General features: G+C 43.6%; 1 protein-coding gene across 5 annotated transcripts in view; it reads right to left on the bottom strand.

The window, feature by feature from the left end:
- The window catches only part of CCDC9B (coiled-coil domain containing 9B), a 229,332-nt gene that overhangs the window by 45,906 nt on the left and 159,143 nt on the right, over positions 1-24,283 (bottom strand). For all 5 annotated transcript variants that reach the window (XM_033951784.1, XM_033951783.1, XM_033951786.1 and 2 more), the window contains one exon: positions 21,756-21,817. In XM_033951784.1, the coding sequence (XP_033807675.1) occupies positions 21,756-21,817 (62 nt within the window). The remainder of the gene's footprint in view (positions 1-21,755; positions 21,818-24,283) is intronic.

Here is a 24,283-nt window from a genome sequence, read left to right as displayed (position 1 = left end):
TGGAAGAGATCAGCGCTCCAAGTGAGTGGGTGTAGATTGAGAACAGAGCCTTGAGGTACACCGATTGATAGCAGGATGGCTGTTGAGGAAGAACCACTTTGCATACACTGAAGGTGCAATGGGAGAGATAGGAAGAAAATTAAGATAGAGCAGAACCCTGGAATCCCAGCAAGGACAGTGCATTAAGAAGCAGGCAGTGATTAACGGTATCAAAGGTGGCAGATAGATCAAGAAGGATGAGGATAGAATAGAGGCCTTTGGATCTGGCCAGAAACAGGTCTTTTGGAAACTTTAGTAAGGGCAGTTTCCTTGGAATGCTGTGGATCAAGAATAGTTGGGATGAGAGGAAATCCATGCAACCGCGGTGAACAGCATGTTCAAGTAACTTGGATAAGAAGGGAATGAGCGAGATGGGGCAATAGTTAGAGGGGCATGTGGGGGTCTAATAAGGTTTTTTTAGGGGTGTGTGACAACAGCAGGTTTGAAGGTATTAGAGAGTTGCAGTGGAGAGCGATAGGTTGAGAATGTGACATATGGGAGAGATGACAGCAGGAGAAATAGTGCCAAGTAGGTGAGTGGGAATTAGAGAAGGTAATGAGTTTGGAAGATGAGAGATGTGCAGTTTCCTCTTCAGTGATCTCAGAGGAAAGGCTGGCAGGTGTTGAGGGAAGGTTAGCAGAAGGGAAAGATGGAGGGAAAGGAAGAGGAGAAAGCCTGTTTGAGAGCTCAAAATGAATCTTATTGTAGAAGAATTCTGCCATAGTCTGGGGAGAAATTGAAGGGGGGGATAGGAAGTGAAGGTGCTTTGAGTAGGGAGTTTAGTGTGGTAAAGAGACGGCAAGGGTTGGAACTAAGCGAGATGGTTGTGGGTATAGTATTCTTAAACACTACCCACAAAAAAGAAGGGAAAGGAGTCATTCAAGTATCTACCACAGAGGTAGACAAATTACAGCATGTGGAAGAAATATGGCCTATGAATTTTATCTGATCCACTAGGTCCAGATAAATAGAAAATAATTGCATTACTGGTATGTTGACAATGTAGCTTCACAGCTGTTCCTGACATGAAAAGGACCAAAATCACTCATGTAAATTCAGGCCTTTGTGGATATACACTGTAGTGATACTCACTAGAGGTATTTTGGAAGCGTTGTTGCCTAAAACTGAATGCTTGAACGTTGCAGCTGTATGGCTGCCAAACATAGCTGCTCTTTGAACCTTATTTGTTGTGAACTCAATAACCCTTGACTAAGGCATTAGCCGACACACTGCTCTGTTGGGTGTGAGTCATTTATTTCTAATAAAGGTTTATCAATATTGCTGTTCATTCTGTAGTTTCCTCCTCTATTCCAAGGTCATCTTTGCTTTTTGTGTTTGCATTTGTGTCTGAAGAGGCTATTTTTTGTTCAACATTTATTTGAAACATTACTTACAATCTTAGCAATTCTGGTTGGGGTACAAATTGTGCTACAGAATATGAAATAAGAGGATTATAGAGCTGCAGTAGGAAGTTAACTTCTAAGCATCTTTGACAAGTATTTCTCCCAATTATTTTTCATTCCAATGAGTCTTATTTCCATGCAGATAGCACTGGAAATGCCATTACACAGTAGCCAGACTGTGGGTCTGATATAAGAACATAAGAAGTTGCCTCCACTGGGTCAGACCGAGGTCCATCTCGCCCAGCGGTCCACGACCTGTGAAGTGGTTTCTGACCACTTCTATAACCTACCTCAAGTTATAGCTGTACCCCTCTATCCCCTTATCCTCCAGGAACCTATCCAAACCCTCCTTGAACCCCTGTACAGAGTTCTGGCCTATCACATTCTCCGGAAGTGCGTTCCATGTGTCCACCACCCTCTGGGTAAAAAAGAACTTCCTAGCATTTGTTCTAAACCTGTCCCCTTTCAATTTCTCCGAGTGACCCCTAGTGCTTGTGCCTCCCCACAGTTTGAAGAATTTGTCCTTATTCACTTTCTCTATGCCCTTAAGGATTTTGAAGGTTTCTATCATGTCCCCTCTAAGTCTCCTCTTCTCCAGGGAGAACAGCCCCAGCATTTTTAACCTGTCAGCGTATGAAAAATTTTCCATACCTTTTATCAGTTTAGTCGCCCTCCTCTGCACTCCCTCGAGTATCGCCATGCCCTTCTTGAGGTACGGCGACCAGTATTGAACACAGTACTCCAGGTGCGGGCGCACCATTGCGCGATACATCGGCATGATGACTTCTTTCGTCCTGGTTGTAATACCCTTTTTGATGATGCCCAGCATTCTGTTTGCTTTCTTTGAGGCTGTCGCACATTGCGCCGATGGTTTCAGTGATGTGTCGACCATCACCCCCAGGTCCCTTTCAAGGTTACTCACCCCTAGCAGTGTTCCCCCCCATTTTGTAGCTGAACATCGGGTTCTTTTTCCCTACATGCATGACCTTGCATGTCTCTACGTTAAAACTCATTTGCCACTTTTTTGCCCAGTCTTCCGGTCTCGTTAGGTCCCTTTGCAGGTCTTCACAGTCTTCCGTGTTTCTAACCCTGCTGCAGAGTTTGGTGTCATCAGCAAATTTGATAACCTCACATTTTGTCCCTGCCTCCAGATCGTTAATAAATATATTGAACAGTAGAGGTCCCAGCACCGACCCCTGTGGAACTCCGCTCATGACCCATTGCCAGTCTGAGTATTGGCCTTTTACTCCAACCCTCTGTTTCCTGCCTGCCAACCAGTGTTTGATCCATCGGTAGATATCCCCTTGCACCCCGTGGTTCCACAGCTTTTTAAGTAGCCGTTCGTGAGGTACCTTATCGAAGGCTTTTTGGAAGTCAAGGTAAATGATGTCTATGGATTCCCCCTTATCCATCTGGCTGTTTATTCCCTCAAAGAAGTACAGCAAGTTCGTGAGGCATGACCTTCCTTTGCAGAAGCCATGCTGGCTCGCCTTCAGTTGTCAATTGTTTTCTATGTGTTCGCAGATTGTGTCCTTTACCATTGCTTCCGTCATCTTCCCTGGAACCGAGGTCAAGCTCACAGGCCTGTAGTTTCCCGGGTCACCCCTTAATCCCTTCTTAAAGATGGGCGTGACATTTGCTATTTTCCAGTCCTCTGGGATCTCCCCTGTTTTTAGGGAGAGGTTACATATTTGGCGAAGTGTCTCTGCTATTTCGTTTCTCAGTTCTTTTAGTACCCTTGGGTGGATGCCGTCCGGGCCTGGTGATTTGTCGCTCTTTAGTCTGTCTATCTGTCTGAGGACATCCTCTTTGCTTACCTCTAGTTGTACCAGCCTTTCATCGTGTTCTCCGTTTATATTCAAAAGGATTTAATCTCCTGTCTACCTAATCACTCAGAGTGGGCTGGGAAATGTTCAGTAGCACTTAAGTAGGCAGTGCTGTTGAATATCTTCTCTATCTCACCACTATCCATGTGGTGCTGGGGCAACCCCTTCAGCAGTGATTCAATCTGCTATTTGGTTAAGGGGATAAAGGCTGTCTTAACTTTATCCTCCAAGCTATATGGGATTATGGACTATATCATAGCAATAAATAAGGATACTTTTATTTAAAGTGTAGAAATGAGACAACCCTGACAATACCCCAATGTTGTCAATTATACAGTAGTTGCACCATTACAGAATAGTGCTTAAGCAGAATACTGGTATTTTTGCACCATCGATACTATTCCCGAGTATCTTTTCTAGTAAAATCAAATACATATGTTTGAGTTACTTCAGGACTAAGCAGGCAAGAAAACTGAATAGGGGATACAAGGCAACCCACTGGAGGGGTGTGAATACTAGGGGACATGACCTTCTGATGTGTATATAATAAACATCTATTTTTATATTGTGATGTTGCATTGGCATTTATTGGTTTAAATATAGAATCAGAAGCCATAAGACACACCAGAAAAATCAGAAAACATTTCAAAGGCAATTCTATAAGATGCTTACATTTACGTGTATTATGTGTGCAAATATTCAGAAAGCAAAGTTGCTTACCTGTAACAGGTGTTCTCCATAGACAGCAGAGGTATACAGCCACACTTGAAAGTGAAGTCCTCTTAATGAGCCTGATTGCAGAAGTGGTTTGTAAACATATGGAATTCAGGAAACAGTGATCTTTACCAGAGGGTTCACTCAGCGAAAATTTTGAAGTCTTTGCCTTTTTAACAGCAGACTCCAAAACCATTGATTGACGAGGTAGCTCTTGAAGGTCATGACCAGGCGCCTTTTGGACCTTATATTTCATATCTAAGCACTTAGAGGCTGTGGATACTAAAAGGAGTTTTTGCCAATTAGCTAATTGGGGGTCCTGAAGAACCTGATGTACTGGAAGAGCTACCAGTTCTTTTACAGGAGTCTTGCAGAATTGAAGTATGGCTTGGAAATCCTTGCTATCTTGTGGGTGGTGTCCCCTAAGACTACGCAGGGACTAAACCTGCAAAAGTTTTGGATAAGAATTACTCTTCTGATGGTACCTGCTGCATAGAAATTGACAGCTGAGAAGGTTGATCCAGATCAGGAACTGCCTCTTGTTGTGACCAATCTGGGAGGGAAGGGGCTCCCTGAATTGGTGAAGAACAGACAGGAGTGCAGGGAGCCCAGGCCATGGCAGGAGGTGACATTAAAGGACCTGAAAGAATAAGATCCTCTGTAGGCATTTGTTCTGAACATGCTGAACACTGCTTAGTCTCCGGGAGTAGAGAAGGGGATGGAGCAGCACTATCTTGCATAAAACGCTGTAAAAGGATGACAAAGTTTGAAACCGATGGAATGGACTTTGAGGCTGAAACAGTAGGGGCTGACTGAAGACCGAACAGAGAAAGACATTTAGAAGGAACCACATCTTCTATAGGAGCAGATTGAAAAAAGCAGGTTGTTTTGAATATGTTTAGCCTGCTTTTTACCTGAAGAAGTCTTCTGTAGGCAGTCAGGAGAGGACCGTGAGGCTAAGACTGAGCCTGTGGGAACCTTCACTGAAGCCTCTGCCACTTTCACTTCATAAGACCGCCGTAAAGTCGAAGATGCTGGCGGTGAAGGAGTGCTACAGGCAGTGAGTACTGGAGTTTTCATACGCTGGATTGCTGAATCTGCTGACTTTTTATGTCCTGATGGTTTCAGCACTGTTTGCTTCCCTCCCCTTGCAGTACTCAGAGAGAGCAGCAAATGTAGTGGTTTCGTTATCTCTGGCATGAAGAGCCGCCATTCTGTTACCGCCCTCCATCGCGGTCTGTGAGGAAAGGAGGCGTCCTCCGGGTCTTAGCACCGGTTGTATCTGGTGCCAATAGTGAAGTACTTTTGCAACTTTTTTTTTTTTTTAAAAGGAAAAAAGAACCTAGAGTGGAAGCCAAAAGAGGTTCACTCAACAGGACTGAAACCAGTTTCCCTGACACTATGGAGAAAAAAAGGGAACCCGAAAGCCAAATCAGTAAAAACTCATAATATCCTAAGAAAATCCTTACTGGGTCAGACCAATAGTCCATCAAGCCCAATAGCCCATTCTCATGGTGGCCAATCCAGATCACTAGTATCTGGCCAAAATCCAAAGAGTAGCTTTCCTCATGTCTTAATAAGACTATGGACTTTCCTCCAGAAGTTTGTCCAAACTTTTCTTAAAACCAGCTATGCTATCTGCTTTTACCACAACCTCTGGCAACATGTTCCAGAGCTTAACTATTCTTTGAGTGAAAAAATATTTCCTCCTATTGGTTTTAAAAGTATTTCGCTGCAATTTCATCGAGTGTTCCCTAGTCTTTGTAATTTTTGACGGAGTGAAAAATCGATCCACTTGTACCTGTTCTACTCCACACAGGATTTTGTAGACTTCAATCATATCTCCACTCAGCCTTCTCTTTTCCAAGCTGAAGAGCCCTAACCTTTTTAGTCTTTACTCATACGAGAGGAGTTCCATCCCCTTTATCATCTTGGTTGCTCTTCTTTGAACCTTTTCTAGTGCTGCTATATCTTTCAATCTGGTTTTGTTTTGTTTTTTTGGAAGAGAGGGGAGAGCTGTGTCTGGAGGGGCTCCTGCACATGCCCAGTAAGCTTTAAAGCTTACCCAGCTAAGGGAGAGCACTGGAAATCAGGCTCAGTCAGTGGACTTCATCTTCAAGCGTGCCTGCATAGCCCCTGTTTGTCTACAGAGAACACTGCAACTAATGTAATTAAGTGCACATGTGTGAATGTACTTTGCACTCTCAAAAAACATTTAAAATTTACAATTTCTGGCGTACCCATGAATAGAATTTCTAGGGCAGAAGCGTCCAACCTCAGCCTTTGCCAGGTTGAGTTTTCAGGATTTTCCCAATGAATATACAGACCTATCTGCATATAATAGAGGCAGTAGATACAAATATATCCTGTGCATATTCATTGGGGACATTCTGAAAACCCAGTCAGATTGTAGCTCTTGAGGACTGAGGTTGGACACCCCTGATTTATATTTGATTTCACTATATATTAATTTGCATCTCTCAAAGAAAAAGTCTTTTAAAAAAATTGTAGTTAAATATTGCCCTGAAGGTGGTAGGTGAAATGTGGACTGTATTGGAGGTAAGAGAAGATGTAAAAAGAAAAGAACCTCAACTATTTTGAGGGATTTAAGTTTTATTCATATTATCATTGTTAGTTTCAGATAAAAATTTTTTGGTATATTTGTTATATTTAAAATGTTGATGCAATTATTAAATATGAACATACCCTCTTATTGTAAGAATTCACAGAAGAATATATATACAAAGCTCTATTAAGCTTCAAATGATTTTTTTGGATCTCATCACTTCTCCTCCTCCTTGGTTCTAATGTTTTTTCCTTCTTTTGTATTGAGCGGCACAAAAGTTAACTCTATGTTGGACATTTCCTAATTAGTGTAGAAAAGGAGAAAAAGGTCCTCAGAGATATAAAACCAAGAAAAAAGTGAGGTGTAAAAACAAACACCAAAGAAAACAAGTTTTTTAAATTGTCACTTTTATTCCAAATGTGCAACACTGGAATAAAAGTGATAGTCTTCTTGGACATTTTTATTGTTTTACACTTCACTTTCTTGTGGACATTTCCTAATTATCATTACTTGTCAAGAAATACTCTCTCAGCCCCATCTGCTGAAACAGTAATCTAGAACAAACCTGGGTGAGGTCAGACTTTAAAATATCACCATCACAATTTGGTACAATTTATTTAATAAGATATGCTAATATAAAGATATTAGGTTCTTACCTTGCTAATATCTTTTCCCTATGGCCATGAGCCTGTGCAGAAGGAATCCTCTCTGGATTTTTTCTGTAACTCTTCCTACTTCACTGGGTGCTCTACTGCCATCTACAGTTAGTCCTCAAGCAAGCAAGAGCTCTATCGAAATTAGGTGACGTAGAGAAATGGGAAAAACTTCCCCAACTAATTAATCTGTTCAAAACAAGTAATTTAAGGAACAACAAAACAGTAGAACAAACATGCTAAAAGAAGAAGCATTAAAGGAGCTCAAATAGTACCCCTCAATAACTAGCAATTGACTACTCTTCATGGACCAAAGGGCTTACTAGCCTCCAAGTATCAGACCTGGAGAAGAACATTCTGAATGAAGACAGTAGGCAGGCACAGGAACATAAGATCGGCCGCTGCTGAGTCAGACCAGTGGTCCATCGTGCCTAGCAGTCCGTTCATGCAGTGGCTCTTAGGTCAAAGACCAGTACCCTATTTGAGTCTAGCATTACTTGCGTATGTTGTGTTCCAGTAAGAACTTATCCAACCTTGTCTTGAATCCCTGGCTTTCCCCTATAACAGCCTTGGAAGAGCGTTCCAGACCTCCACCATTCTCTTGGTGAAGAACTTCCTTACGTTTGTATGGAATCTTTTCTCTTCTAACTTAAGCGAGTGCCCTCTCGTTCTCTTCACCTTGGAGAGGGTGAACAATCTCTCTGTCTCTACTAAATTGATTCCCTTCAATATACTGAATGTTTCGATCATGTCCCCTCTCAGTCTTCTCTTTTCAAGGGAGAAGAGGCCCAGTTTCTCTAGCCTCTCATTGTACGGCAACTCCCCCAGCCCCTTAACCATTTTTGTCGCTCTTCTCTGTAGTACCATGTCCTTTTTCATGTACAGTGACCAGTGTTGAACGCAGTATTCCAGGTGGGGGCGTACCATGACCCGGTATAATGGCATGATAACCTTTTCAGATCTGTTTGTGATCCCCTTCTTAATCATGCCTAGCATTCTGTTTGCCCTTTTCACTGCCGCCGCACATTGTGCAGACGATTTCATTGACTTGTCCACAAGTACTCCTAAGTCTCGTTCCTGGGGCTCTCTCCGAGTATAGCACTGGACATCCTGTATTTGTGCATATGATTTTGGTTACTGACATGCATCACCTTGCACTTATCCACGTTGTGGACAGACCACCAAGATATAAAGGACGATGCGGACCAAGAACTAATTGAAGACATTGAGACCATCACACTGCGAGGAGACACAGTGCTGTTGGGAGACTTCAATATGCCTGATGTGGACTGGAACAAGCTTTCAGCTACAACCAGTGACAGCAAGAGGCTTACTAGCCTCCATATGAGGAGCATGCCTCAAACAGATGGTACTAGAACCCACCAGGGATCAGGCGATCCTGGACCTGCTGCTCACCAACAGGGACAGTGTCACAGAGGTGTCAGTAGGAGAAGCTTTGGCCTCCAGCGACCACAACATGGTGTGGTTCCACCTGAAGAAAGGAATCACTAGGTCAAATACATCAACTAAGGTCCTAAATTTTAAAGGGACTAACTTTCAGTGCATGGGGGACTATGTCTACAAAGCACTGCACAACCAGAGCACGACGGACAGTGTGGAGGTACTATGCTCGGCTCTGAAATCAACCCTGCAAGAAGCAACCAACATATGCATAAAAATCGTGAGCAAATGGCACAGAAAAAATAGACCACAGTGGTTCTCAGAGGAGATCTCAGAACTAGTAAAGCAAAAGAAAAAAGCATTTGTAACCTACAAACAATCACAACGGCTGGAAGCTAAAGAAACCTATCTGGCGAAATCTAGAAATGTCAAAACGGCAGTCAGGGAGACCAAACTCCAGATGGAAGAAAATTTAGCAAGACAGGTTAAAAAGGGGGATAAATCCTTTTTTAAGTACGTTAATGACAGGAAGAAGAACTCAAGCGGTATTGTGTGCCTAAAGAAACCTGACGGTAACTTCATTGACTCGGACGTGGGCAAAGCAGAACTACTCAATAACTACTTCTGCTCAGTGTTCACTTGCGAAGCGCCAGGATCCGGACCTCAGCCACAGACAAAAGGGTGCTCGGAGGACCCATTCCGGGACTTTGCATTTACCACGGGCAATGTCTATCACAAACTATCAAAGCTAAAGGTGAACAAAGCCATGGGCCTGGATAATCTACACCCCAGAGTACTTCGGGAATTGAGAGATGTTCTGGCAGAACCGTTGGCTGAGCTTTTTAATCTTTCCCTAACCAAGGGAAAAGTTCCGTTGGACTGGAAAACTGCCAATGTTATTCCGCTCCACAAAAAGGGATGCAGGTCAGAGGCCGAAAATTACAGACCAGTGAGTCTCACATCAATAGTATGGAAACTTATGGAAATGATCAAAAACAGATTGGACACGATTCTGGATGACGAAGGACTAAGGGAGCCCCACCAGCAAGGCTTTACGAAGGGAATGTGTTGTCAGTCCAATCTAATAAACTTCTTTGACTGGGTAACAAAGAAACTGGATAAGGGAGAGTCCCTGGACATCGTGTATTTAGACTTCAGTAAGGCTTTTGATAGTGTCCCACACCATAGGTTATTGAACAAGATGAACGAGATGGGCCTAGGAGAAACACTGACTGCATGGGTAGAAGACTGACTTAGCGGTAGACTTCAAATGGTAATGGTAAATGGTATTCCCTCAAAAACGTCGGAAGTGACCAGTGGAGTACCGCAGGGCTCGGTCTTGGGCCCAATACTATTCAATATCTTTGTAAGGGACCTGCCTCAGGGACTTCGAGGTAAAATTACATTATTCACCGATGACGTTAATTATGCAATGTTGTGGGCAGCGCAGCAGAACCTGATAGCGCAACCATGCCCGGCACTATGGAGCAGGACCTACTTTTACTAGAACAATGGTCCAGTACTTGGCAACTAAATTTTAATGCCAAAAAATGTAAGGTAATGCACCTTGGTAGCAGAAATCCATGCAGAACATACACCCTGAATGGTGAAAACCTAACCAGAACTGTAGCAGAACGGGACTTGGGAGTAATCATCCGGGAAGATATGAAAGCTGCGAATCAGGTGGAGAAAGCTACAGCAAAAGCTAGACAAATGCTGGGCTGCATCAGAAGGAGCTTTATCAGCCAAAAGCCTGAAGTTATACTGCCGCCGTACAAATCAATGGTGAGACCTCACCTGAAGTACTGTTTTCAGTTTTGGAGGCCACATTATCAAAAGGATGTGAAGAGAATGGAGTCGATTCAGTGAATGGCCACAGGACTAAAAAATCTCCCATATGAAGAACGTTTGAGCAGGCTGCGCTTATATTCTTTTGAAGAGTGCAGAGAAAGGGGGGGACATGACAGAAACATTCAAATACATCACGGGCAGCATTGATGTGGAGGAAGAAATCGTTTGTCTTACAGGTCCCACAGCGACAAGAGGGCATCCGCTAAAACTCAGGGGGGGAAGATTTCATGGGGACGCCAGGAAATATTTCTTCACCAAAAGGGTAATTGATCGATGGAATGGTCTTCCACGTCAGGTAGTCGAGGCCAGTACCACGCTCGAGTTCAAGGGACGATGGGACAGACAGGTGGGGTCGCTCCAGAGGAATGCATAAAAGATGGATTCTCGAAGGAGGGAGGGTTCTTGAGTGGAGAGACTTGTTGGGCCGTCGGCCCTTTTCTGCCGTCATACTCTGTTTCTAACCTCATTTGCCATTTCACGGCCCATTCCTTGAGCATATTTACATCTCCTTGTGGGTCTTCAGAATCCCTCTGTGTCCTCACTACTCTGAATAACTTTGTATCGCCTGCAAATTTAATCACCTCACTCGTGCCAATTTCTAGGTCGTTCGTTTATAATTATGTTGAAGAGCACAGGCCCAAACACCAAACCCTGCAGCACTCCACTCGTGACACTTTTCCAGTCCGATTATTGTCCATTCATAGGGCGGGGATCCAGAATGACACACCTATCTACTGGAAAAGATATTAGCAAGGTAAGACCCTAATCTCTTTTTCCAGTGCAATAGGGGTGTAATTCTGGACAAGCGGGACGTACAAAAGCAGTCTCAGAAATATAAGGCGGGCTGATTGTTGGCACGTAGCACTAAGTACTCAAAGACAGAGACCACGCTTGCTGCCATAGCCATTCTGAAAAACTTAACAAAGTTAAGTAAAATGGACCAAGTCACCGCCCTACAAATCTCCACTGGAGAGACTGCCCTCGCTTCTGCCCATGATGAAGCTACACTTCTGGTCAAAAATGCCTTCACAGAAACAGTACTACTATTTATTATTTCTATAGCGCTGAAAGATGGACACAGTGCTGTACATTTTAACATATAATACAGTCCCTGCTCAGAAAAGCTTACACTCTACAATCTGTTTCCCACAATGTATGCTGACGAAATGGCTTTATGGATCTACCAAGAAATCGTGGCCTTGGAAGCTGGCGCACCTCATTTAGCTGGATTAGTCAGTACAAAAAGAGGGTCAGAGAGCCAAAACTTGTGGGTGATCTCCAGATACTGAAGAACTCCTAACATCCAGCTTCCTCAAAAACTGGTCCTGTTTCTTGGAACCTGTGGACTTGAACACCGGCAATTGAACTTCTTGATTGTCATGGAACGCCAAAACTACTTTCAGCAGGAAGGAAGGAACGATGTGTAAAGAGACTTCAGTGTCAGAGAATCTAAGGAAAGGTTCTCCATGAGAAAGAGCCTGGCGTTCCGAGACACATCTTGCCAAGGTAACCAGAAAAAACAGCAACCAGAAAATAACCCTGTCTTTTGAGAGTCAAGTCCATAAGTGGTGCTTCCTTCAGCAGCTTGAATGGAGCCTGGCTAAGACCCCGCAGAACCACATTAAGATCCCACAAAGGGAATGGGGCTTTGACAAGGGGGTCTAATACGTAGTGCACCCTTCAATAAACTGGCTATGACTGATTGAGACACTAGTATAGATTTGCAATCCCAAGCTCTGAAACCAGAAAGTCCGGCAACTTGGTCCTGAAGGAAAGCCGCTCTTAGTCCTTTGTCAAGGCCGGCTTGGAGGAAAGCCAACACCACAGATATCAAAGCTGAAAACTGTTCCACCTTCTCCTGGGTACACCAGTGCTAGGAAGTCTGCCATGCTTTAGTATAGGCCAAGATCGTGGTCAACTTTTTATACTTGAGGAAGAGTCTTACCCTTTTTGTGCTAACACCTCATGTTCAAGAACCATGCCATAAGAGCAAAGCGATCCGGATCTTCTAATCACACTGGATCTTGAGAAAGAAGACCTTGATGCACCTGTAACTTGAGACTTGGACATGTCTATAGACGCACAGATCCAAATAACATGGTCTGTTTGGCCAGTCTGGAGCTAAGAGATTGACCCTTCCCCAATGACTTGCAATCCTTTGAAGGATTTGGCCTGTCATGGACCACGGGGGAAAGACACAAAAAAGTATGCTCTGCAGCCATGGCTGGACCAAAGTATCCAGACTGGCACTTCTAGGCTCATATCTTCGACTGAAGAACCTGTCCACCTTTTTGTTCTTTGCTGTGGCCATAAGGTCAAATCGTGGGGAACTATGGCTTGGAATGCTATCTCAGATAGCGCCCACTCACCTGGATCCAAGGTCTGTCTGCTGAGAAAGTCAGCTTGAACACTGTCCACTCCTGCTACATGCGCTGCAGAGAGCACATGTAGATGATATTCCACCCAGATGAAGAGTAAACGTACCTTCAGACACAGATGGGCACTCTTGATGCCCCCCTAGCAATTGACAAATACCACTCCATAGCATTGTCCAAGAAGACCCTGACTGCCTAGCCTTCCATTGGTCTTCTGTAGTTTCACCAGAGCCAACCGAATGGCTTGGAGTTCAGCCTAAGAGGTATCCTTTGTGACATGCGCTTCATGTGCAGTGCGTGGTGCAAGAACACTCCTGAAGCGCACAATTTGTGCATTCCTGGCATGGAATAGTGGTAAAAGAGCCCAAGGACTCCATCCCAACAAAGTTTTGGAGCTGCAGGAAACGTTAGAAAAAAAGACTTAAAATCCAGGATGGCTGCTGTCAGGATTTTGGCACCAAAGAATGTCTGAAAACCAGATAAAAATTGGCAAATTTAGAATTTTTGAGGAGGGGGAAACACAGGGGACGAAGCATAAACCACTGAAAAGTCAATTTTCAGATCTTCCCCAATTCTCCTCATAGTATTCACTGTGAACTGTGCTGGCAATGTGCTGCAGCCTGCTTCAGCTCTGAACAGTAGCTGGTAAAGGAGAATAAATCACCGTCTCATCCAGAATGTCTCCTCCAATGTTGATTTTCAGGCTGTTGATGGTAGTAGAGCTCCCAGTGAAGTAGGAGAGTTACAGAAAAAAATCTAAAATTGATTCCTTCTGCACAGGCTCGCAGCCATGGGGCAATAACCCACTTATCCAAAATGATGCACCTATTATTGTACACTGAAACATAATTTACTACTTCTGACCAGAGGTAAAAAAAAAAAAAAAAAAGACGGAAATTGACCAGGCTTTATAAGGTCATTCTAGAGATCTAGTTCTGCTGCTGCCAGAGCACAGAGAAACTTAACTTTATTTATTTAATTTGATTTCTATCCCGTCCTCCCAGTAGCTCAGAACGGGTTACAAGCGAACATTCACAGCGGAATACATTTGGACAATACAAAGACTATACAGCAACTTAAGTATAGATTAAGAATGGAGAAGTGGATGCAGGAGGAAGGGGGAATTTTAAGGAGCAATGGGGATTGATTGCAGTTGGAATTTTAGTTGAAGAGGAGGGTCTTTATAGCTTTCCGGAAGGTCATCAATGAGTTCTGTAATCTGATTTGCATGGGGAAGCTGGTTCCAGAGTTGGGGGATCAAGTGGCTGTAGGAGCGTTTGCGGGCAGTTTCTGACAGAAGAGACCTTCCTGGGGGGATGCATAGGCGCTTCTCCGTTTCAGAGCGGAGGAGGTGGGTGGGGATGTATAGTGTTAGCTTCAATCCTATGTAGGCTGGGGTGGTGGTGTAAAATCTTATGCGCTATTACCAGGGCCTTGAATATGCAGCGTTGGTTGATCTGAAGCCAGTGCTCTGCGCGGAGAGCTGGGGAGATGGGGTCGCGGTAGTTGAGGCTGTGTAGGAGGTGGATTGCTGCATTTTGTACACGCTGGAATCGTTTGAGATCTTTTTTGGCCACTCCGTTAAATAGGGAGTTGCAGTAATTCATCCTGGAGAGAACATAGGCGTAGAGGAGTTAGGCTAGGTCTGGTTTGGAGATGTAGGGTTTGATCCATTTCAGTTGGTGGAGGTAGGAGGTGAAAACTACTTGAGATACGTGGGTGGACAGGGACAGGTGGCCATCTAAAGTTACTCCTAGGCTGCGTAACTGATCTGCTGCTGTTAATGAGGTAGAATCCCAGGATAGTGTTGGGCATGTGTATTTGGTAGTTTTTTTCCTGATCCATAAAAGTTCGGTATTGGAAGCATTCAGCTGTAGTTTGTTGTTAGTCATCCAGGTTTTCATGTCAGAAAGGCAGAATTGGAGGCTGGCGATTTGGGATGATCGGTTTTCGCCTAGTGGGAGGAATAGCTGGATGTCATCGGCGTAGGAGTGGATTTTAATGTTGTACTTCTGGGCTATATCGATGACAAGTCTGATGTAGAGGTTAAATAGGAGGGGGGATAGAAGAGCGCTTTGGGGAACACCATATTTGATAGGTTTGGGGTTAGATTTGTGTGGTCCTAGTAGGACTGTTTGGGTTTTTTGGTGAAGGAAGGAGATGAACCACTGGAGGGCAAAGTCCTTGATTCCGAGGTCAGAGTCTGGATAAGAGGAAGTGGTGGTCGACAGTGTCAAAGACAGTGCTGAGGTCAAGTAGGACCAGTAAGGCATCACTGCCTTTGTCGAGTATCAACCAGCTGTCATCTATGATATCCAGGAGTACTGACTCTGTGCTGTGGCCTGTTTGGAAGCCAGATTGTACGGGGGACAATGTAGCTTGTTCTTCTATAAAAGGATGTAATCGGCGAAGCACTATTCGTTCTAGGAGTTTGGAGACAAATGGGAGAAATGGGAGTTTGGAGATTGGCCGGTAGTTGCTGGATTCGTTAGGGTCGAGGGCGGATTTTTTGAGTGTGGGTTTGATAATTGCCAACTTCCAGCTGAGTGGTACTGTCCCCGTGGAGAGGGAGGAATTAATGATGGGGAAGATAGATTCCACTAATAAGTATACTCTCAGGAAAAGAGTCAGTTAAACTCCAATTATATTACCTCTAAATCAGAACCCCAATTGCTCAATTATTCTGGTCTTGAATTGACGATAAGTGTGCCCCACATAGATCATAAAGCAGAGACACATTATAATATAAACTACCCCCTTTGTTCTACATGAAGTGGCACTTCGTAGTTTATAAACTTTACCAGTCTTAGGGTGCACAAACCTGTCAGATTCAATCATTACAGGACACACTGAACACTGTCCACAACTTCTGTGGCCCCCTATAGTCTCCATGTCCAGAACAGACAAAGCAGGTCTCAAAACATTAGGACTAAGTATATCACTAAGGTTCCGATTACGGCCATAAGAAAATAAAATCTGAAGATGTTGTAGGCTCGAATGTACCCTTAAAATGTTAGAGTGTCAGCAAATGACCCGCTGTGAACTTCTGGACATATGATTGAATATAGAGACAAAGGGGACCATGTCTTGGGATCCTTGCCCCTGACGGTATTCAAGTAAGGCCTCTCTATGGTTATATAGAGCCCTTTTCCAGGCCCTCGCTACCACATGGATGGGATAACCCCTGTTAACAAATCTCTTCTGTAGTAGGGCAGATTGGTATCGAAATTCTTCATTAGTGCTGCAGATGCGTCTGTAGTGCAAAAATTGGGCAAACGGAATGCTGGTCTTCATAGCATATGGGTGCATGCTGCTAAATTGCAATAGAGAATTACGATCAGTTTCTTGACACGTACAGTGGTGTGTATCAAGCCACCCTCAATTTTCACAGTAACGTCCAAAAACGCTATCCTAGTGCAATGGAAATTCATCTCAAATTTCAGCGCAGGATGACAAGCATTGATATAGTCTCTGAATGAGAACAACTCTTCCAAAGATCCATGCCAGAGACAGAAAATATCGTCAATAAAGCGGGTCCAACCCACCATCGCTTGACAAAATCTAGAGGGGTAAATAAACCGATCTTCAAAGTACCCCCATGAACAAATTGGCTATAGTAGGGGCAAAAGTGGCACCCATAGCAACCCCCGAGAGTTGCATGTAGAACTGACCCTCAAACAAAAAATAGTTCTTCTTCATAGCTAGAGCTATAAGCCCCAACAGAAAATCAGTGGGAACCAGCCATGGTCGAGGCAGTTGACTCAGAAAATGTTGTAACACCTCCAAAGCCTCATCCTGAGGAATGGAGGAGTACAGGGAAGCCACATCAAACGTCACTAGAAATGTCACCTTGGACAGATCACGCTCCCAGCTTCCTAGTAGATTCAAAAAATGAGTGGTGTCCTTCAATAAAGATGGCACAAAGGAAAGGCAAGGATGAAGGTGGATTTCCACATATTGGCACACTCATTCTAACAAAGAATCCTTCCCTGACACTATAGGTCTACCCGGGGGAGGAGGGGGGGGCGGTATGCACATTCTTATGTATCTTTGGGAATAAATAAAAGGCAGGAACTTTAAAATGTTGAAACGACAAAAAGCTATATTCAGCTTTCGTCAGGAAACCAGCCTGTCTCCCCATATTCAACATCCTAACCAAAACATCAAAAATTTATTCAGACGGATCACTATCCAAGGGAAGATAGTTGTTAGCCTGCTGGAGTTGCTTATTAGCTTCTATCAAATATTGTTCCCGTCCCCATACCACTATGGCACCCCCCCTTATTGGCACGCCGTATAACAATCGAGGTCTCAGTTTTCAACCTCACCAGAGCATCATGCTCAGCACGTGTCAAATTATGGTGAAATTGTCTATCTAACTTTTCCATTGCAGTAATGTCTCTCAGTACCGCAAGACGAAAAGCACTGAGGATCGGATCCAGGGGGCCCGGAGGGGTCCACCCAGACTTATTCCTAACAACAGAACGATCCCTCATGGAATCAAAAAATAACCTCAATTGTAATTTCCTGATGAAATTTTCCAATTCCACCCGAAATTGAAAAGAGGAATGTTTTTCAGTGGGAACAAATGACAATCCCTTAGCTAACACACTCTTTCACATTGGAGAGAATATAGTTTGAAATATTCACCACAATTGATCCGCTCTGGACTGAAACCTCATTTGATATTTCCTGCGACTACTGCCTCGCCTTCTGGGCTGCTTGGGTTCCCCTTCCTTCTCAGCTCTTTGGGGGACATCCTCACTGCCACTTGAACCCTCAGATGATATTTGAAACCTAGTAGTTTACTTTTGACCCCCCCCCCCTTGCCATTACCAGCATTATCACATCTCATCCATGTATACACAAAACCTGAGGAATAGTCCCTCTGGTCCCTTTGAAATTTTTTAATTTTCTGCTAACGCAATTCTCCTTTAAACCTATCAGCTTTACCTCGCATCTCATTCAATTTACTCTCATACGCCTCTGAGGTTTTCAAACCTTCTAGTGCCTCAGTAATGATCTGTTGTTCACCCTGAATCCGACCCTGCGCCGTTTGAATCAGCAACAGCATCAGATCCAGGGAGCAGCGATTTAAGATCTTATTCCAATGGTCAACAAAAGTGGGGTCATCCTCGAATAAACGAGGGGCCCGAGACATTCGGAATCCCCTCGGGATGATTTCCAACTTACAAAAATCAACTAAAGAGGCACTGTGTAACTCAAGGCGTATGTGATCTTTTTGTTTATTGAAGACATTCGTTCACCCATCATCCAGAATACCTGCTGCACTATCCATTCCCAAAAATGGTGCTGTTAAAATATATGCTCTCACACTGTCAGAGAATCCTTATTTTCTTTTTCCATGTTGCTACCTGTTATGTGATTGGTTTGTGTGTGTGTGATTAAAGCCTGTTAGTGTTGCAGAGGGGAGGTTTGTTTCTGATTTAGAGGTAATATAATTGAAGATAGATTCCACCATGGCGTCTTCTATGGATAGGAGGAGGCTGGATGGGCAGGGGTTGAGGATAGTGCCGGTTTCGAGAACCTCAGCATGGGTGGCCATGTGAAGTTGGTATAGAGTGGCAGAGGATGGAGTATTGGGGTTGGGTTGGGGGTATGTTGGTGGGGGGGTTGGTGCTGGTGGCGGTGTCAAGATTATTGCGGATGGTTTGTACCTTGGACTGGAAGAAGTCCGAGAGAGCCTCACTATCAAGTTCAGTTGGGTTTTTTTTCCTTAGGCGTTGGTGAAGAGTTGGTTAGTAAGGGCAAACAGTTGCTTGGATCTGGCTGGGACTTTCTGTAGGAAGTGAGAGTAGTAGGCTTTTTTTGCTTCTAAGATGGCGGCTTTGTAGGTGGTAGATTTTTTTTCCAGTGAGCTTTGGGTTCTGAATTTGGGTGTTTGATCCAGTTTCTTTCTGCTTTCCTCAGTGATCTTTTTATGGATCGGAGATCGCTGGTGTACCAGGGAGCAGGTGTTTTGTTGGTGGTTATTCGTGTTGTTTTTGTCTGAGCGAGGCTATTATAGAGGGACTGGATTTTGGAATGCCAGGTGGCGGCTGCTAGGTCGATGGAGTGGGATATTCAGTGAAGGTTTCGTTTAGATTGGGAATGCCTGCGGCCATGACTGTAGGGTTGACTGAGTTAGGGATTCGATGTTGGATGGGTGAGATAGGACCTTTTAGCGGGGCTGGGGTAGTTTTGAGCGGGAGTTGGAACTCAATGAGGTGGTGGTCTGACCATGGGACAGGTGTAGTGGTGCAGGTTGTTTGTTGGGGCTCTGCAGTCAGGTCCCAATGGGTGAAGTTTAAGTATCAGGTGTTGCCTGCTGGTGGAATCCCAGGTCGGTGAGGGAGGAGAGGAAGCTGTCACTCATTCCTGAGGTGTTGGGGTAATCTGGGAAGTTGAAGTCTCCTAGGATGGTCACATGTTTGTGGGAGATAGATAGCTTGGTGATGAATTCGAGGAGGGCCTCTAGGGTTTGTGCTGTGGAGTGGGGTACTCTGTAGAGTAGGATGAGGGTGATTTTGTGTTTGTGGCCCATGGTGAAGGCTAGGGCCTCTAGGGTGGCAACGTTCATAGAGCTTATCAGTTTTGGTGTGGTGGAGGTCTCGACAATGGTGGCCACTCCGCCTCCTTTCCCAGTGGTGCTTGAGCAGGCTAGGGCCTGGTAGCCTGGAGGACGCCTAGTGCTATCCCATCGTTGTCTTGGAGCCAGATTTCGGTAACCATGAGGGCGTCCCACATGTCACAGATGAGGTCATGGAGGAGGAAGGTCTTCTTGTTAACTGAGGAAGGTCTTGTTGTTAACTGATCTTGCATTGATGAGTACAAATTTGAGTGTATTGCTGGTGGGGAGGGTAGGATGGGGATGAGGCTGGCAGGGTTTCTGGTATGGTTGTTTTTGTATTGAGAAGCTAGGTCATCATGTTTACCTTGGCCTGTGATGATGGGGATGGTGAAGTATAGTGTTGTGAGGAAGGTTGGGGATATAGTGGGAAAGGGGGTGGGGAGGGGGGCGGCCTGGAATGTTGGAGGCATGTTATGTGTAGTCGTGATGTGTGATGTACAGTGAAGGGGACGACTCGATCTCCCTTCCCCTTCACTTTGCTGCGGCTGGAGATGGCCTGGTCTGCTAAGCCCTTAAGAGGGCTGGGAGGCAGGCCAGGTGAAGAAACGGCTGCTGGGGGCGGAGCTAACCACCGAACATGATCTGCCTTCCGGTGCAGTGAAGGGAGACGACTCGATCTCCCTTCCTCTTCACTGTGCTGTAGCTGGAGATGGTCAGGTCTGCTGAGCCCGTAAGAGGGCTGGAAGGCAGGCCAAGTGAAGAAATAGCTGCTCATAAAAAGTACTGCTTGTATAAGAAATCAGGATATTCCTTTTACAGTAGCTATATTATAACAGAACCCAATAGCAAAATATGTTCACATAAATGCTTTACTAGTGGTTAGATGGAAGACTGTTTGAAAATTGCCTCACTGAGACAGCACAAACTTTTGAATACATCTAAAAGTTACAAAAATGTGGGAGTCGGGGAAAGGAAAGTATATGTGGGAATTAAATTTTGAATTCTCATTGTGTCCTTTACTATGGATATTTTGCACCATATTTCTCACAGGACCATATTTTCAAAAGGGAAGCACCATATAGAAATTTCCCTTTCAAACTTTGTTGATGAATCTGAGTAGCACGTAAACGCAAGCTAGCAATTTTCTCCAGCCTCTCTCAAAATTGCATCCACATGCTGAAATCAATGCAGATTGACAGCATATATTTAACTGCAAGTGAACAAATTTAAGGCTGTGCCCAAATGGGAAATGAAAGGAAACAGTGAGAAGAATTTCTAAATTAAATTACTCCAAATCTAAAATCTAGTTCAGAATTGCAACCACTTAAAAGTAGGCATTTCAAACCCAGAGGACAGCACATTTCAAGACTGTCAGCATGGTTTCTATGATATTACAGAGTGATAGTTAGTTTATGGGAAACAAATTAAAGGTGTTATCTTAGCTTTTGTCATAAGCAGCAATATTTGCAACAAGTGATGTTTTTACGGCCATAAATATCCATTGTGCTTCTATGATACATCTGTAAGAAGAGAGTGTTGGTTCAAAGAGCACAGAAGTTGTGATATATTTTATTGGACCAAAGAACGAATAACCCAAAGATGATGCTACATGTAAGATCAAGAATGCAGGTCAAAAATGGTTTAACACAGTCTTGAAACCCCATGTACTATATCATACTTAGAAAACTGGTCCAATAAAAGCATTGTATATCTACAAAGAAACCAACTAACTTTTAAAACGAATTAAGCGTGAAGCACAAACATATAGATTATATGTACAGCGTTTTGTGTTTGCATACATTACCAACACACACAGAGGTCATCACAAAATAATGTAAGTATGAGACTAGGACTACACTGCTTCAGTAAACAAGGCATTGCTTTCTGATACATGAAATCTTGTGTTGTCAAAATTTTAAATTTATATGCCTCACTATTACATAGCAGTCGAAGTATGCATACCCATTAGTACTGTTAAATATTAGATTTATAGGAGATGAGGCTAAAAGCCAGATGCTGCCAAGTATAACACTTCATCAAAGTTAATACCGATCTGGCTACATCACAAAGATTGCTATTGATTTCACTATGACCATAGCCTCCATACTATATTCCAATTTAGTAACAGAGCAGTAGAAACCATTTGTACACTTCTTAGTGAGATCAACGGGACTGCAATCAACACAAGTTCCTTCAGCAACGCCTCCAAAATGCTTCCTGGCAAGTGCCAAAAGCACCAGCTAAATTTTGCCCATTGTTTCTTTAACTGAAGATAAACTGGTGTTCAAGTCTGACAAGAAAAGATCCAGGTTTCCACTTTTATTGAGCTCTCAAAAACCTTTGAGCACTTGCTGACCTCGCTTGCCGATTAGACCATCTGCGATTGGTTCACCTTCATTTGCAGATCTACCCTCGAATCTGCAGAGAAAATAAATTCAATTCAAATATATGCTGCTATATACAAATCAAGTTTCAATTTTTGCAACTACAGAAACTTCAGTCTTTCAACATAGGTACCTGCTTATTTGTAATTGTTCTCCAATGTCAGCAATGCAAACATCTACCACGATCTACAATGTATCATTTGGAGCTCTTCAGGAATCTTTTGACCATGCACATAAGTTTTTAGCTGCTGTTACATATGCTGCTCTCTATTTGCGTAATTTAGTCCAATTGTAAAGCACAAGTTACTTACCGAAACAGATATTATCCTGAGACAGCAGGCAGATATTCTCACAAATGGGTGATGTCATCCACAGAGCCCCGGTATGGACAGTGAAAAGTGTATCATCACTTTATGCTTTAGCAAGCTTTTTAGACTGCCCACAACACGCATGTGTGAGTGCCTTCCCGCCCAACACCAGCTCACAAGGTCGTCAGTTTGATGCCCAAGTGAAGTAACCAACTAGGGGAGGTGGGTGGGTTGTGAAAATAGCTGCCTGCTTTCCCAGGATAATATCTGTTAAGGTTAGTAACTGTGCTTTGTCCTTAGACAAGCAGGCAGCATATTCTCACAAATGAAACTCCCTAGCTCGAATAAAAGGGATGGAGGGAGAGTTGGTTTCCAAGAATTCATAAGAACTAGAGTTGCCTCATAAATTTAGACCTAATGTCTGATGTGAGATCGCGGAGGCTAGGGAAGGAACCTAATGGACAAAATGAAGAAAGGAACCCTATATTCCACTAGAGGTAAATAGAAAAATCCAATAAAACCTACGTGCATGGAAGTTGAAAAATAATAAACGACCTCCTAGAGTCAGTTGAATCTAAATATATGCAATGGCTATGCTGAAAAGATTGAAGAACCAAATAAGAGAGCTACTGGCTAATGCCGACCTAACAAACAGTTGAAATCGGTCCTATCCTTTAGTAGATACAAATGAAGAGAGAAAGGAATTTTGTAATCAAATAAAAGCAGGATTTTCTTGAAAAGAATCATAGAGAAGCTGATGCTATGGAACAAAATCAGAAAATCTCCGTCGGTGACGTCACCCATGTGTTAAGAATATGCTGCCTGCTTGTCCTGGGATAATAGTGGCTTACTGAGGAGACAAACAACCTCCTGATAAAAATATTTGTAATAATAATAATAATGTTATTCTGTAAGATCTCAAAAGGCTGAGAAAGTAATGTAATAAACCTCAAAACTAGAAAATCAGTAAGAACAGCAAGGGGAAGCATATTATCAAAATATACCAGTAAGATGAAACCCCTCAAAGATTTAACAAGGAAAGTGAGAATGGACTTGTGTAATATCCCTGTAAAAACCTAAAGTTGATTAAGTGGTTTTGCGTGCCTTTTTTTTTTTTTTAAGTCTGCTAAAGAGGAGCCGAATAGGGATAGAACACCACGAAAAAAGGGGGCCTGAGCCTATGAAAGCGTATGTGAAGAAGGAAAGTAGTTGAACTTTTAAAACTATTGACCCTTTTTTTTTGTTTGTTTATTTTACCGTGTTTTACTGGGGGTGGATGTAGGGGGGCTAGTGTTCTTCTCAGGGCTCATCAGAGTACAGAGCTCTGTTTGCATGATGTTTTGAACTTTGGTGCTTGGGCCTCCCCAGTAGCACTGGGTTGGGATACTGCTGGTCCAGGGCTTGCATTTTCTTGCTTCTGCCTTTTGCTGCTTGGATGGTTTTGGTTGGGGGTGGGTTAGGGTGGAATAGGGTTTGGGGTGGGTGAGTGTTGGGGGATTTGTTACTCTTCTCACATGTTTGTATTTTTGCAGTGTTCTTTTTGCTTCAATAAAAAATTGCTTTACACTAAAACTATTGACCCCTGGTAATGGCTAGTTAGAAACTGGGAAACCAAAAAGCACAGTTACTTAGCGTAACAGGTGTTATCCAAGGACAACAGGCAGATATTCTCACATGTGGGTGATGCCATCTACAGAGCCCAGATGCGGACAGCCTTGCAAGCAGACTTGCTTATAAAACTTTAAGAAAGTTTGCAACTGCTCGCATCGCACATGCGCGAGTGCCTTACCACCAGCGGTAGGGCACACATCTCCTCAGTTCAGATAGCTAGCTAAGAAGCCAAGCTGGGGAGGTGGGTGGGTTGTGGAACATCTGCCTGCTGTCCCTGGATAACACTGTTACGGTAAAGTAACTGTGCTTTATCCCAGGACAAGCAGGCAGCATATTCTCACATGTGGGTGACCTCCAAGCTAACCAGAATAGGATGGTGGGAGTGTTGGCAATTTAGGAGAATAAATTTTGTAAAACTGCGACAAGCAGGCAGCATATTCTCACATGTGGGTGACCTCCAAGCTAACCAGAATAGGATAGTGGGAGTGTTGGCAATTTAGGAGAATAAATTTTGTAAAACTGCCTGGCTGAAATGGCCATCTCGTCTGGAAAAAGAAACCAAACAATAATGAAATGTGAAT

Source organism: Geotrypetes seraphini, chromosome 7 (assembly GCF_902459505.1).
Source record: "Geotrypetes seraphini chromosome 7, aGeoSer1.1, whole genome shotgun sequence".
NCBI classification, from domain to species: domain Eukaryota; kingdom Metazoa; phylum Chordata; class Amphibia; order Gymnophiona; family Dermophiidae; genus Geotrypetes; species Geotrypetes seraphini.
The sequence above is the reverse complement of the archived record's forward strand: the minus strand, read 5'-3'. Positions and strand labels throughout refer to the sequence as shown.